Raw genomic sequence first — 16516 nt, forward strand, 5'->3', positions numbered from 1 at the left:
TCTCAGTGGAGGGCCAGTCTAAAGGCTGGCACATGCATGCCCTACCTGCTTCCCCAAGGCAAGAAGCCATGTTAAAAAGACAAATACTTGCAGGCTGGGGGTGACTTCTGGAGGCTGAAGGCTTTCAAGTGGTGGCCCATGTTCGAGGTGAGACGAGAGTCCTCATCTGCCTGCTCCTTGTCTTATTTCTGCCAGTTTTTCAACAAACTTGGTTGTATGATTTTAATCTTTTTCAGCCTCAGTTTCCACCTATAAATATTGCTGATAATACTGGCACCTAGCTCTGAGACTTTGATGATGATTCCAACAGGCATGCTCTCCGGAAATGCTCAAGCCAGAATTTGACTTATGGGGAGGTTCGGTATGTGCTGCCCCGTGGTCTGGTCCTTTTTCTTTGATGCCATCCGTTGGGAAGTCATTGTCAAGTGAGTCAGGTCTCTCTGGGAGTTGGAGAGATAGGTATTATGACACATTATGACAGCGGAAAATCAGGTAGAGCTTCAAGTCCCATGTATGGCAGCTTAGGGAAGAAAATGACAAACTCACATGGGGGTCAGGGCAGTCTTCCCAGGAAAAGTAGACTTCTAAGGTAAATCTGTGGGCAAGTTTAGTCTTTTGCTCATGAACCTATATATTGAGTGACTACCCACCAGAGGACAAGATCTGTGTCATAAAACCCTCAATAGGGGCAGTGAGGGAGTGAAGAAATTGCACACAGATGCACAGGCTGTGTGGGATCAGGTAGGGGTTTTGGCTACCTCAGCACCTACAGCCTCATTGTGTCTAGTAACCACATCATTAGGGAAGGGGACAAGTTGGTCTGAAGGTCTCTTTAGGGGAGCAGTCTCAGGCTATAAACCTCTGGGAGGAGGAACTAGCTGCAGTTGCTAGTCTTTGTGTACCATGGTCACTCCTTTATAAACACTCATAATGGGACCCCTGAGAACTGTGGCAACCCCCTTGAGCCTGGCCCATATGGGGAACTGACTTTGCAAATGTCCCATGAGTTGGAAGCCTTGGAGTTCTGAGCAAGGTTTTGCTCATGTCAATGGTATATGTTCACTGGGATCTTAGCTCACTTAGGTCTTGCTCAGCTCCCTAAAGATGAGCTCTGTGTTAGACCTGGGAAACAATGATGAACTTAAGTACAGTGCCTGCCATATGGAGCTGACTCTCCTTAGGCAAGAGAAGAACTAAACCAGTCAGTCATGTAGCTGGTGGAGGGTCAAGAGGGAAGCCATGGAAGATACGTATTGGGTAGCCTTGGGAGTTTGAATATTGGGGTGGTGTTTCCAGGAGGGAACCAGTGAGTAACTGAGATCTAAATTAAGATTTGGGGATGATTGGAGGGCAGTAGCTGGAGAGGAGGCAAGGCTCTGGGCCTTGGAAGCCACACAATTTGTTCTTGAACAGAGTGGGGTCCAGCTTGGTTAGGCCATAGAAAGCTTGGAGACATGATGGAAGTGTATTGGAGAGTTAAGTGTGGAGGAGACACAGAGGGCTGTCATGGTCATTTGCACACCAGGATTTGTGTGTTCATGCCAAGTGTAACTGGAAATCTTGGAGGCCTTGACTTTCCTGCTTAAAAATGCCAGAATGAAACCTCGAGGTTGCAGAGACCATGCACTGTTTACACAGTGAATTCCTGGGGTTTAAAGGGAAGTAGGGAGACAAATAAATAATTATAGAAAGATGTCAGTGGCTTAGGTTGGGTTCTGGCACAAAAATAAACACACACACCAAATCAGCAGTTGTGTGTAGTGAGTGCCAAGGGGTTGCTGCTGGTGGAGGATAAGCCATATCCTGCGGAGTCTCTGGAGATACTGGTATGGCAAGCCTCTTAGGATCTCTGTGTGGCATTTCATGCTGATAAATTTGCATTTATACTATAAGAAGGGCCACTGGAGGTTAAGAAGCCGGGAAATGAAATGATCAGATTAATGTGCCCGTGGAGGGTGTTTATTTTTCTTCCTGGGTATTTCTTAAGTCAGGCATTTATTGAATCTAGGGTAATGGATGGGAGAGGTGGTCCAGCATCACTGCAGGCTAAGATTGATGGGAGGCTTATTCTTTTGTATAACATTTAAGGGGGTGTTAAGGGGAGTTTAAGCTTGCCACTGTGAAAGGCTTATTTATCTTGTAAATAAATACTCACCAAAAAGCCATGTAAGCCTTCCTCTCTGCAGGCCCCTCCAGGATGACAGGACCTCATCCTGGCAGGACTTCCCTTGTAGAAGCACCATGAATTAGCATCCTCTATGGCAGGGAGGGAGTTCTGTAAGTGCCAATAGCTAAGATTGTGAGAAAGGGAGGGCCACAATGTATAAGAGGACAACTTTGCTACTGATGTGAGCAGGGTGGTACTGTGTGGTCTTCTCATACTCTAAGACCAAGACCCATGATCTCCGAGGAGCTCAAGGTGAGTCCGAGAGGTTGAAACCAAGTTTGTGATGGGGTCTCTCTGAGTTGTGATATATGGCTTGACTCTTGAAGACGGGCATGATTTTTGAGATTCCAGACCCTTCCCCTCAGATGTGATAATTTAGTGATGGATTGGACCACCTTTCCTTACCTCCCATCCTTCTGATTCATGCTGAGCCTTCATTTCTGCAGATCTGTTCTATGAAGCGAGGCTCGCAGGCGATGGGCTCACTGCCCTCTGGGTCTCACCTCTGGGGATGTAGGTAGGAAGTGTTCATGCAGAGCATGTGACCAGACTTCTAAATCTTGATTTTTTTTTTCAGGTTACAGAACTCAACAATGTGAAAAATGTAGCCCGATTGCCAAAGGGCACCAAGAAACACGCTATAGGGATCTACTTCAATGATGACACCTCCAAGACCTTTGCTTGTGAATCAGGTTTGTTTGCGGCAAGTGGGGTAGGGGGCTTTGGCCTTTGATACCTATGTATGTGTGTGTATATATATCTTTTTTGTGGTCGCTGCCATTTCCGCAGATCTTGAGGCCGATGAGTGGTGTAAAGTTCTCCAGATGGAGTGTGTGGGGACCAGAATCAATGACATCAGCCTCGGAGAGCCTGACTTACTGGCTACGGGGGTGGAACGAGAGCAGAGTGGTACGTGTGTGAAGCCCTCACCTTCTGTCTCTCTCATAACCTGTCTCGCTCCCTTGTGATAAAGCACAAGGCATCTTCATTCTATATAGTTGTGAGTTAGGAAAATGGATGGAGAAGTGATTTCTAATAGCCCTCAATGTTAATATTGGAGTGAATGGCATCCTCCAGAGTTCTGGGATGTAGAAAAGAACCCACACTAATGGTTTCAGTCAGCGATTTTAAGGCCCACGCTGTGCATCCGCTGGATGGAAGGTGATTTGTGAACACCCAACTGTGACATTTCCAGAGGAGCCCCACCCCATGAGTATTAGGACCTCCCTCATTTTATAGATGGGGAAAGCCGGAACCTCAGAGAGCTAAACTTCTTGTTCCAAATGTAGTAGTTAGTGTCTGAATCCAGACTATGATCACGGGTCTCCATTTACAATGCACGAGTCTTAAAGTGGGATGACTTCCTCATTGCCTTCTCACTTAAAATATGTTTGAACACTTTCCAGTGTTTTTTAATAGAATTTAATCCCCCTGAATATTTCATCAAGTTTAAACCCACTTAAAAATCTGTGATGAGAAAAATTCAACCCTTGAGCCAACTCAGCACAACACACCATCTAGGAATAAATCCTTTAAAATAATAATGACCAAAATATTCATGAACATTTTAACAAAAATCAATGTTGATTCATAGTGTAAGCCTGGAAGAATTGCTCCATCTTCAAATAGCTGAACCTAACGACTGGGTTGATTGGATCCCAGGGTTCGGCTTCAAAGCCCGACTTGACCTATGGACACTTGTCCGAGTGGAAGCGGCTCTGGGTTGGCAAGATTGATGGCAGACAGGACAGAGGTGGAATTGCACTCTGCAAGCCATCTAGCTGCTAGTTAAGACTCTTCTCCCTCCCAGTGGAGCTGTGTCTTCATGACACCTTTATGGTCTTGCCCATGTTAAATGGATGGTACCAACCATGATATGTCACCATACCAGCTGTTGATCAGGACCTGGAGGCGCTGGCTAGGGCAGAGCAGCCTCTAGTGAGGCTGAGAACTGGAGCTACACAGGGTTGAAGCCATTTACCAAGGCCATCCACCCCAGCCTGGACCTTCCTTCTGTGGTTCACTCAGGCAGAGAAGAGGAAGCCAGGGCCTTGAGGGTACAGGCCAGCGCACGGAAAGCATGGCAGGGATTGATGGCTGCAATCCTTTAGAATGGCTGGCTCAGCCCTTAGCCTTCACACGTCTGTGTTTGTGGCACAGTAGAAACGCACAGAGTTGTGAGTCAAACTGAGAACGGTGCCTAAGGTTTCCTTTTTGCCTGCCAGCTTTGTGTGCTCGGGTTTTCTCCTGTTACATGCTCTTAAAAACCTCCACTGTTCTGTGGAAGCACTTTATAATCTGATTTTGGAGGAGTTCAAATCCGTGCACTTACAATGGTTTCTCACCGAATGCATGAGAGGCGAGCACTCTACCACCGACCTCTCTCCCGCCCCACTAATTTATTTTTATAGCGAATCAATTTGCCTCTAACAGAATCCATTAACCATGGTCTCTTTTACCTCTTACTTACTGAAAACAGTTTGATCCATGGTCCAGAACTCTCAAGGGGCACAGCTGTTTCACAATAGTTTCTAGAAAGCAAGCATCATTTGACTATTGACAGACAGTTCAGAATAAATTCAAAAGACTTAAATCGCAGGGGCCTAAGCCCGCTCATGTAGACAATCTTAATATTATTATTTGCTAAGTTCAAATAAAATATGGAAGTTTTGATGATTTTCTTATAAGATAACTAACCTAGACCATTCCTAATAGAAAATTGTTAGCATCACACTGTCCTGTTAGATGTTTGGAATCTACTCTAGGATGGATAGATAGAATTGTCTAGCAAATGTCATAATATTTTTGATCATATTTCACTTAGAGATGTTTGACTCTGTTAACTTTTTTTGTTAATGAAGTTTCTAAGTTGTAATAATAAAAACAGTGTAACTCTTCAGGGGAGATCTTCTCTATAGTTACCAGCTACAATTAGCTTCCATAGTTTCCATAATCTTGGTGACGTTGTCAACAGTCACTCCAGGAAACACATGGCTATCTCTTCCCAGAGTTGTCTATACAAAGTTCTTTGCTAAAACTCTTTTTAAGGATCTCCCTTGGCATCTTCACAGCTGTTGGTCAGCTAATTGCACGCTGTTTCTGTGAAGTGTGGATTCAATAATTTGGGGTACAGCTTTATTCGGTTGATTATAGAAACTGCAAACTGGTTAATGCTACTTTAGGATCACAGATCAGAAGCCCATTCTTGCGCTCCTGTACCTTTTGTGCATACAGAGGTGTAGGTGCAATTAACGTGTACTCAGCAGGGAAACTCTGATCTGAGTGCTTACATTGCTCTGGTCTTTTATCGGCATACTTTTTTATAATGATGAAAATTGAAAATGTCTAAAACTGATCTTTGCTCACGTCAGTAGTGTTTAGTGTGTGTCGACACGCAGAGTGTATCATTATGCCATAATAGGATCTGCATTTAAAATCTCATTTATAACCTTTATCTTCCTGAATGTTCCACCAAACCGTAGCATGTACCTATTTTTTAAAATGCTTCTGTATTCCTATGATGTCTTTGCTGTTTTATTCCTGGGGATTTTAGACTAACCTTTTGTTTTTCTCCCAGAGAGATTCAATGTGTATTTGATGCCATCTCCTAACTTAGATGTACATGGCGAATGTGCCTTGCAGATAACATATGAGTACATCTGTCTTTGGGACATCCAGAATCCCAGAGTCAAACTCATCTCTTGGCCGCTAAGTGCCCTGCGGCGGTATGGACGTGACACCACGTGGTTCACTTTTGAGGCAGGGAGGTAAGTGTGTGGCTTTTTATACATCTTTGTCCGGCTTCTGCTTCCCTTCTCCAGGTTCAGGACATGGAACTGGACCAGAAGTTTGCTTCAGAAAATTCATAAACTCTGGTCTAATGGAAAGATGATATAGCACGGTGTTCGGACAGCCAAATCCCCTCACTCCTAGGCAGGATTCTAACACTTCACAGATATGACATGAACTTTCATTCCTTGATTTGATGGCATGCCCCAAACTGAAACTGAGCTGATAAACCATACCATGGACTGGGTTAAGCTGAGTAGAGGCCTGCTCCCTGTTGTGTGAGCAGCTTCCTTGCTGTAATTCAAGGTTCACTACTGTATGTGAACTGGCAGGGTAGATCGTACATGCAAAGACGGATCCCCTACACTTTACAGGTTGCAGTCTGCTTACTATTTAACAAATGGCAGACATGCTGGAAGTGCTCGATTTTAAAGCTTGCTAGTTGCTCTTCCACTGAGCCCTTTCAGGGTTCCCCTTGCTCCTGTTAGAGGCAAATGTGGGAGTGGAGGGGATACAGGAGTGTAAGGCCGTCTATGTGTGCCTTAACATTACAGTGCAGTTGTAACAGCCAGGTTAGAGTATTGAAGGTCGTGGGTTAAATCTGATAGCTCTTTTACAGGGAGTGATATTGATTTAAAGGGGGAAACAGAAGTTCTGAACACTGCCCAAGCCTCTAACTCAAGTGAATAGGTGGAGAATAATGATCCCTCCCGGTCAGTTTACCTCATTTTAATCAGAGCCCGAGTATTTCCCAGGTACTTTTTGGGAAAATGATCAATTTGGTGTTTTCACAACATTCTAAAAAGATTGAAAAGTGTTTTGCTTCCACATACAGTCTTTTCGTTTATTATCTCCTCTCTCCCTCTCTCCCTCCCTGCTGCCCTCCCTCCATCTTTCCTTCCCTGCCTTCCTTTCTTGATTTCTTTCTTTTGGTTTTTGTTTTGTGGTTAGTTTTCTTGTTTTTGAAATGGTGTGTCATGTAACCCAAGCTACCCTCACACTTGAACTCTTGATCCTCCTGCCTCCAACTCCCAAGTAATAGGCAGAGAGATGTGTACCACAGACCTAGGCTTTTTTACTTTCAAAGATAGAGCAGGGAGTTGGCTACTCTCCTGGACAGCAAAGGTCATAGCATTAATAGATAAAACCTTCACATCTAGATGTGTGCTCCTTTATCTCAGTGGCCAGTCTATGATGTTTAAAGGAAAATCCTTATGGAAAACTCAGAGTTGCTTGGTTGGATAAATGTGCTTCCTCCTTTGAGACTTCTGAGCTTCTGTTAGGATGTGTGGAGCAGGGTGAGGGCCTGCAGAACACAGAAAGTGAGACACAAGGTAATGCCATACTACATGTTTTCTCCGAAAGGCAAATAAAGATGGATTTTTATCATTACCGTCAGGATGCTGGATAATAAGATCATTTGTGTTCCCCCAAGTGTGACGCTTTCATATCTGCCTTATTTTATTAGTAAAGATAATTTCCTCCACAGTTATTTTTGGATGTCTTCAAAACAAGGCAGTTTCATAATAACCAATAGTATACCGTGCTCAGTCCCTTGCAGAAGCAAGCAGGAGTGAGGCTCCCACCAGGCACACTGTTTTCACACTACAAATTGGAGGTTATGAAATAAAATTTCATTTCTTCTTCATACTGGATCTGAGAACAATGGGACCTAAGCTTCTATGGCTTGCCTGCTCATTGGATTACATAAATCTCATCTATTGGAGTGTTATTAAGAGTAAATAAAGACACATGGGAGAAACCTGGGGCAGAGCCTGGAAAACAGTAGGCAGTTGAAGTAGCCCAAAATGGCAAGGCAAAGACATTCACTGTCTGTCATGACTTAGACTGGAAGTAGCGATGGCTTCATGCATGGCTTGGTTCAGGGCTCAGCTGACAAAACTCAGAGAGTCTTGCTTCTTCTAGCTTGTCTACTCTCTGGATGCTTTGGTGACTTCTGGGATTTTTAAAGCCTTCCCATACATCAGTCAGTGGAAGACAGATGGATGACAGGCAGTATGTTGACTGTGTTAGCAATGTGAGACCCTGGCTCTCTCCTGAGCACGTCATACAAAGCTCACAGGATGGGAAAGGAATGGGAAAAGTCCCCCAAAGCACCGAGTGGGACTTGTTGCCTTTGAAAGGGGGAAACATGTGAGGTTTCAAAACAACAAAGTGTGTCCGTCATAGCATATACTTACTCCAAGTAAAAAAGGCCAAGAGGGGTTAGTGTGTGTGTGTGTGTGTGTGTGTGTTAAGAGATGCATTTGGAAGCCAGAAGAGGGCATTGTGTTAAGAGATGCATTTGGAAGCCAGAAGAGGGCATCGGATCCTCTGTAATTAGAGTAACAGGTGGTTGTGAGCAACCTGACGTGGGCACAAAGAACCAAACTCCCGTCTTCTTAAAGAGCAGCAAGCATTCTTAACCTTTGTGCCATCTCCGCAGCTCCTGTAGCACGCACTCTTGCTAGCATGCCAATTCTTGCTTATGAGGCTACCTCGGGGTCATGTTCAAGGACAGCTTCCATCAGAAGTCACGGATTTATGAAGATACCGTTAATTTGGTATTCTTCCTAAGCTATGTGCTCATGTATAAACTTATTAGCTTGAATTCAGTTTTGAGAACCCCCCCTTTGTGCTCTTTTGTAGTCTGGGCACATGGAACCAGAGCCTTCTACCTTTTCTCAGGCAGCTGTGGGGGTGGGGATTAGCCTGGTAGGACCTTCTATGTGTATTTCTGGCTTTCATCTCCTGGGATAAGTAGGTCTAACTCTACGGCCATGGTTTTTTTTTTTTTTTTTTTTTTTTTTTTGTGTCTCTTTCTTGAAGAGATTCAGAGCTGAAACATAAAACTTGTAATAAACTGCAACTGTACAAAGACTCGTCCCTGGCGATGAAAAGTAATAATTGACTTACTGGAGACCTGGGGATGCATGTTTCTTTTGTTTAAGGTGTTTGTCTTCAGCCTGCTGTCTGCTTCCCCTTCAGAGCCCTGACATCTCACTCGTGCAAACCAACCTGTCAGAGAGTTTTCCATGGGAAGACCCAACAGGCAGGACGTTCTCCAGGCAGCTTGGTTCCCATGGAGCCTTTCCAGAAGGGTTATTGTTTGGAGAAGGGTGGCAGGTGTCCAGTGAGCTTCGCTTTCATGTTTCAGGCTGGCTGCTGGGTTCACATACCTCAGTGTTGAGCTCTGCCTCACCTCCGACTGATTTAAATTAATACCCTGGGCTTTGCCTCTGCAGGAGTGAGAGAGGCTCAGGAGACCTTTGGCAGAACCTGCTAAATTATTTCCACACATGAATGCCTTTCTTTACTGACCAGAGAGGGAGAGCCACTCTCGTGCCTTTGGCATCATTTACAAAGAAATCTTGGGGATGCCAAGAAAGGTGAACGTTTGACTTCCACACACAAATGCTTCCCGTAAATTTATGCGAAGAGTTTTCACTTGGCTTTTAAGGCCATCTAAACAGACTTGGAGAAGAAACAGTAGCTTTTAACATAGTTCACACTAAATGCAGCCTGGCCAGTGAGGAGGTTTTCTGGCCGAGAAGCTGGACTCTCTTCTACCTGGGGTCTACGAGTAAAGCGGAAGCCGAGCTGCCGTCTCCTGCAGATACTCCACTTGTGCTCTTGCTTCCAGCCACTGCGCAGTCTCTAAAATCGGAATGTTTCAGGGATAGTTCCTTCTTTAGTCTCAAGAAAGAAAAAGTGCTGGAGAGATGGCTCAGTGGTTAAGAGCACTGGTTGCTCATCCAGAGGACCCGGGTTCAATTTCCAGCATCCACATGGCAGCTCACAATGGTTTGTATCTCCAGTTTCAGAGAATCTGGTACCCACACACAGACATACAGGCAGTCAAAACCACCAGTGCACATAAAATAAAAACAAATCATTAAAAAAGGTTTTTTTTTTCTTTAAAGAATTTAGGCAGAGCATCTCTTTTCTCACTATACTGAGTAGAGAAATTCACACAGAATGCTGGGTCTCACACAGACACTCAGGAGATTGGAATTCCTCTTACTCCACCAGAAAATGGAAAAGAAAGTGTCCTCATTTTCCTTCTGTCATGGTAAAATGCTCTGACCAAAAGTTGTCCCCAAGACTTCCCTTACTTTGGATCCCAAGTGTGAGTTCAGGCCAAGGTCTGGTGTCTTGTCCTCCCCCAGACATGTTCCGTCCCCACCGTCTCCAGTCACACTCGCATCCTTGATGTTGTTCTGGGATGTGGTCCCCACCTTTCCTCTGAGATGAAGATGCAATCTGAGACATCCTTCAAAGAGCATCCAAAGTAAAACCATGGGTAAAGAAAAGAGAAAGGAGGAAGGGGGTCACAAGATACCAAAATGCCTTCCTGTTCTTCCATGCATGAACCCCTGAGGAAGTTTTTCTCTCATGTTTTCTAAAGAGCTGACCAGCCTGCACTTCCTGCTGATTTATATAAAGCCATTAGTCAGTTTGATGTGTTTTTATTTTTATTGCCTCGGGCCTTTCACCATTATACTGTTTGTCAAGGCCTAGAGTAACATTTTAATGTTGAGACGCTCTTCGTGAAACAGCTCAAAGCCAATCAGTCAGGCAAAGCGAGCGGGAAGGAAGGGCTTGTGTGCCAGGCTTAGGAGAGGCTGGAGGGAATTGCATGAGAAGGCCAGCTTTTGTCCATCCTCCCCTCTGTGGGCCATGTGGTACAGATAAAGGGCACACACTCTTAAGCAACCAGAAGACAATCCCAACATTTAAACCAGAGGCCTTACGTCTGTTCTGAGAGTTCACATGGATCTTATCTCTTTATCGCACAGTGGGAAACCTCTTGGCCATCTCTGGTAGATCAAGCCGTTTTGGCCCTTACAGCACAAGCTATAAATAATGGAACAGGTTGCTGACATCTCCTATCAGCTTTACATAGCAATCAAAATTTCTTACTTGTCTTAAATGATGAGAAGCAGCTAAGCTATTGGATTTCTCTGTATATATAAATACCTAACTAGCCTACTGCAGGCTAAAAATCTTAAAAAAAAGAAATTTGCTTCCTATTAGCCATGTTTTGCCCCTCTGTGTGCCCTAGGGGGTCCAAATAGAAAATCTGTTTCTTTCCCTGAGCTACGATGGTGGGGATATGACTCCTGTTTCTTTCTATAGGTGGTAAGTGGTGACTGTGATGGTGTCTGTGGCAGTGGTGTGTGTGTGTGTGTGTGTCTGCAATCATTGGCTTCAGGTGAGTGTTGGGAGAGAATGCTTGATGCTATAGTCATTTTGTTTTCCTTTGTTTTTGGTCATAGTATTTGAGAGATCTAAATGATGTCATTAAAGAAAGGATCTGCATTATGCCTTTTAGACCAAACACTCATTGTGACACCCAGCTGTAGACCCAGCATTCATCGTGACACACACACATAGACCCAGTGCTCATCATGACACACACATAGACCTAGTGCTCAACATGACACACACATAGACCCAGTGCTCAACATGACACACACATAGACTCAGTGCTCAACATGACACACACATAGACCCAGTGCTCATCCTGACACACACATAGACCTAGTGCTCATCATGACACACACACATACACCCAGTGCTCATTGTGACGCACAGCTGTAGAGCCAGCGGTCAGGTGGTGCAGGCAGGTAGGTCAGCAGTTTAAGCCCTTCCTCAGGTACATACTGGGTTGGAGGACTGAATAGGATGAAGACATCCTATCTCAAAACAAACAAGTAAAACTCCAGGCATTGTCCAAAGGGTGATTGTGTTAGGAGTTGTTCTTGCTAGTTAGTGAGTCCGTATGTACAGGAAACACTGCCATGCAAGCATCACATGCTGAGAGAGGGAGGACAGCATTGCCATGTTAATAGATTTGTGATGGACTCATGTAGCAATAGATGAATGTATTTGGTCAGAATCTAAACTATACTTCTTACTGTGAGTTTTTGTCAAAACAAAACGAGGCTTTAAGGGCCCCTGGAGCACCAGGACTAAGAAGTGTGCCTTCAAACTTGGCTGCTCCTCAGCCACCCTCTAGACAGTTCTGAGTAACAGGGGACTTCTTGGCCTCAAGGGACAGGGCAGTCATTTAGGTAAGTCGATGAGCAGTGACCTCTATCTTAAGAGAAACAGCAGGTGATTTTTTTTCCCCTTAAAGAATCAGTTAAGGTTCATTCTTCGTCTTAATAAATTCACGTAATTTGTTAGAGAAAGGATGTGGAAAAATTACAAAGCCTTGTAGCAAAAGGTGGTTTCAAGATTATATGATAACTTACATTCAAAAGAGGAAAGATCCGGGTTTCAAATGGCATAAGATGTCTTCATGAAATAAACTTAGTTGAAGAATGTTTTGAATCTTAGCTTTAGTACTTTTTTGGATGAAATTTAAGCTAGGCCGTGTTAGGCATTATTTTGGCCCCACCACATGGGCCAAAATAATGCCTGACATGGCTTAGCTTAAATTTCTGGTATTGGGTCAACTATGAAAAATTAAACTGGGGTACGTACATCTTTCTTGTTTTATGGCATTAATTGTACCTACTGGACAAGAGTATAAAGCAACAATAGCTTGGACTGGAAACTTCCTTAGCTTCTTTATTGTGTTATATAGTTTTTCAGACATGAGCAAAACTCAGGCATTAAGTAAAGCAGTGTTCATGCTAAAAGCAAGAAATTCTGAAGCAGAAAGAGAGGATTTTAGATAGTTAGTGCCTTTAGAACAAGCAATCACACACGGCTCTTACTATTCTCGTATATGCATACTGGAACGCTTTTCAGGGTTGCTGTGCATGCTCTTATTTAAACTCTTTAAAATACTGGTAGCAGTGGCTGGAGGGATGGCTCAGTAGTCAGGAGTACTGGCTGCTCTTATAGAGGACTCAGGTTTGATTCTGAGAACGCACACGATGGCTCTTGACAGCCCTTAACTCCAGTTCCCGGGGATTTGGTGTCCTCTTCTGACCTCCAAGGGCACTAGCCGTGCATGTGATGCACAGATATACTTGTAAACAAAGCACTTATACATATAAGAAATATTTTAAAATTAAAATTACTTGTAGTAATTAAATAAATATGTATATACACACATATAAAATATATACAATTAAAAAGAATTTGTTTTGTGCTTGTCTAATGGTGCCGGGCAGCTCCCTTTATCAGTTACTTTCTGGATTTTTATGGTCTGGGCTGGATATATCCCTCTTTTCATTGTTTGACCTTGGTTCCCAAACCCGTAAACATTGTTTTCCTTGAAGAATTTTCCACATGCCCCATACATTAACTCAGCAGAGTCCTGCTCCTTAAGGAAGGTGATGGGTTGCATCCAGCAGGTTGGCAGGAACCCGGATCAACATTTGCGATGGGGTTTGGGAAATGAAGGAATCCTTAGGGCTGTCACCTGTGGGGGGAAGGTAGAATAGCATTGAAGAAAGACAGAACCCCGTTCTCACCCTGGAACTCACAGCCCATGTGGTGAGTTTCTGCTGGAAGATGGGGTGGGAGGAGGGATCGGTGCCACAGGGTCCCCTTTGGAGAGTGGCATTAAACTGAGGATGGAGAAACATTCCTTATTGCCTACGTTAATTGTAATAAAAAACAAAACAAGATACCCTTCAGTCCTTATCAGCCAGGAGTGTTGCTTCCCTCCCTGCTATTATAACAATTCACTGGACACTGCCCATTTTGGTAAGGTTAATTTTATGTAGCCAACGTGAACAGGAGCTCTAATGACATTGAGAATAAATGGACTCAAGCTCTTGGGACATTGCCAGGTGTGGTGGCATTCCTGTAATCCCAGCACTCAGGAGACAAACACAGAGGGGCTGTTGCAACTTCGAGGTCAACTTGGGCTACCTAGATTCTAGACCAGCCAGGGCCGCATAGCCAAGACCCCTTGTCAAAAATAAATGAGGGAATCTTGGCACGCCAAACGTTCTGAGAGCTGGGTTTCCAGAAGTTCTGTGTTTTTGTCTTCACAGGATGTGTGAGACTGGCGAAGGGCTATTTATCTTTCAAACACGAGACGGCGAGGCCATCTACCAGAAGGTCCATTCTGCTGCCTTGGCCATAGCTGACCAGCATGAGCGCCTGCTACAGAGCGTGAAAAACTCGATGGTATGTTTGGGATGTTTTCTTGCTGCCTAGCACATGCTACTACAGAGTGTAGTCTGGGAATGTACACGCCGAACAACAGGGTCCACTTTACATAGGCAGTCGGTTTGTTTCTTTACTTAACATCGTAGGCCACGGATTGAATGCTGTCCCTAGAATGCTCAATGCGGCCAACTGATAAACCGTCCGCTTTATCATTAGCCGTCACCCATGGGTATTTGCATTTGTGGTGTACGGTCTGGAGGAAGCTCACTGACAGCTGCCCTTCCGGTTTCAAATGGGTGAGTTTATCGAGTGTGTCGTAAGCATAAGTCAGGAGCAAACAGAAAAAAGCAGGTAGAGAGAAGCAGCAGAAAAGTGCAAACTATCACGTCAGGTACGTACACCATCCACAGAGAAGACCGGGGTAACCTGCCTGAGAGCAAGCAAAGGTAGGGAAATCAAACTGGAGCATCCTGCATCCTGCATGCAGCAGAAATCACTTGGGAAATCCCATTTGGGGCATCCAGCTGAGCCTTTTCTCTCCGTGGATGAGGTTCTGTTCCGATTTCTACCTCTGGCGTTTTTACAAACGGGATTAATAAACAAGTCGCGATGTCTGTCGGGTATGGTTTTTGTCTTTTAACTGTTCCTCAAGAACACAATGAGCTCTTAGCTGCTTGTTCTTTCCCTCTCTCCATAAGAGAATGGGGGGCGGTCACCGGACAGGGTGTTTTAGAGGACACTTTGAGATAAACATGCCTGGGACTGACTAGGACGGGACTTTCTCCATGAGCTTAGGCAGCAGGGGACAGCGCATCAATGTCATTTATGTTATAGCATTAAAACCACAAGAGTGTATCAACATCAATAGACTCGGCTATGCGGCTTGCCTGCCTGCCTCTGCGTATCTGTGCACAACTATTTCCAGCCTAGAAAATCTGAATGAGAGAAGGCCGAGGGGAAACTGGGGAGGAATATTCCAGGCTCGAATGAGGGATTTGAGCCGCCGTGTGATATAGCGTGTAGTGAGTAACCACAGGCAACGAGTTGCGGTGTGACTAAAAGCTTTCTGAGCCAAAGCCCGAGACAGCACACAGAGCCATGCATCCGCTGTTGTATGAAGATGCCATGACGTGAGTTACATGTATGTGTTTGAAACACCTCTCTTTTGCATTGCACACTGCTAGGGACTCTGACTTAAAGAAGCTATCATGATTCTTCAGTATCTTATAGAAGGAGAAGAAGCATTTCTAGAAATCTTAAGATATTTATTTATTTGGTTGTTTGTTTGTTTTTTTAATTTGAGACAAGGTCTCTCTATGAAGCCCTGCCTGTCCTGGAGCTCACTATGTAGACCAGGCTAGCCTCCAGCTGACAGAGATCTACCTGCCTGTGTCTTCCAAGTGCTGGGATTACAGGCAAAGCCTGGCTCTTTTGTTTTTATTTTTAAATTATGTGTGTACATATATATTTCTGCATGTGGGAACATGTGTATGATCGTAGCAGGTATCCATGGATGCCAGGAGAGGGCGTCAGGTACCCTGGAGCTGGAGTTATGGGCAATGTGAATAGCCCAACATAGGTACTAGATGAAGAGGACTGTCTTACCACTGAGTCATCTCTCCAGACCCAAATATCAAGAAATCTTAAACAGAAACACAAAATATTATAAACGTGCCTTGAAGACACCAATAACACAAGGAGGAGCTCATTTGGCATGATAAGATTCAGGGAATTTGATTATGGTTTGAAATGTGGATGTAACTTTGTTTTCGGAGTGGCCTTCCCGGGGCCAGAGTTCACTGTGGAAAAAGGGGGGAGAGAATCTGGGCTGAGTTGCACCTTCTGGAGCAGAGTTGGATGTATGAGCACAAGTGCATTTCAGAGGTGGTTGGGGACCTACATGCTGTGGGGCCTGGTGGCAATGAAGGGGGTGGGAGAGCCAGCCTGTGCAGGAGAGGATTTGCCAGGCTCTTGATTAAACATTATTCTGGCGTAGCTGTGAGGATGTTTCTGCATGAGATGATATTTTAATTGGTAATTTGCGGAAGCAAATTTGCATTCTGGGGTGTTAGAGAGCTTCATTCTACTGGATGGGGTCCTGGACAGCTTAAAGGAGAAAGAGTCCCCTCTCTTTGCATGATGGTCTTGAGCATGCACACTGATCTTCTGCTGTCTTCAAACTCAGACTTGAAGTCACACCATCAGTGCTTCTGGACGTCAGGCCTTCATATGACAGCTCAAGACCCCTTCATCTTCCTGACAATCTCTCTCCCTCCCTCCTCTCTCCTCATCCTCACCTCTCTCCTTTTCTTTTCTCCTTTCCTCCCTCCTTCCTTCCCCTCCTTCTCTCCCTCTCCCCGCCCCCTCTCTCCTCATCTCTCCCTGATTAATCTAACCAGCATGGAGGAGGCACAGATAATGCAGACACGGGCCACCACTGTCATTGTGCTCATGAGTGCGGCCTTGTAGCCAAGCCTGGTT

The 16516-nt window shown here is 44.6% G+C and overlaps 1 protein-coding gene across 1 annotated transcript in view; it reads left to right on the forward strand.

The window, feature by feature from the left end:
- Positions 1-16516, forward strand: part of Dok5 (docking protein 5) — a 142331-nt gene that overhangs the window by 92660 nt on the left and 33155 nt on the right. The window contains exons 3-6 of the mRNA XM_050153088.1: positions 2745-2859; positions 2957-3076; positions 5745-5934; positions 13918-14053. Of these exons, the coding sequence (XP_050009045.1) occupies positions 2745-2859; positions 2957-3076; positions 5745-5934; positions 13918-14053 (561 nt within the window). The remainder of the gene's footprint in view (positions 1-2744; positions 2860-2956; positions 3077-5744; positions 5935-13917; positions 14054-16516) is intronic.

Source organism: Alexandromys fortis, unplaced genomic scaffold, assembly GCF_014885135.2.
Source record: "Alexandromys fortis isolate MF-2015 unplaced genomic scaffold, M_Fortis_MF-2015_v1.1 scaffold_81, whole genome shotgun sequence".
Lineage (NCBI taxonomy): Eukaryota > Metazoa > Chordata > Mammalia > Rodentia > Cricetidae > Alexandromys > Alexandromys fortis.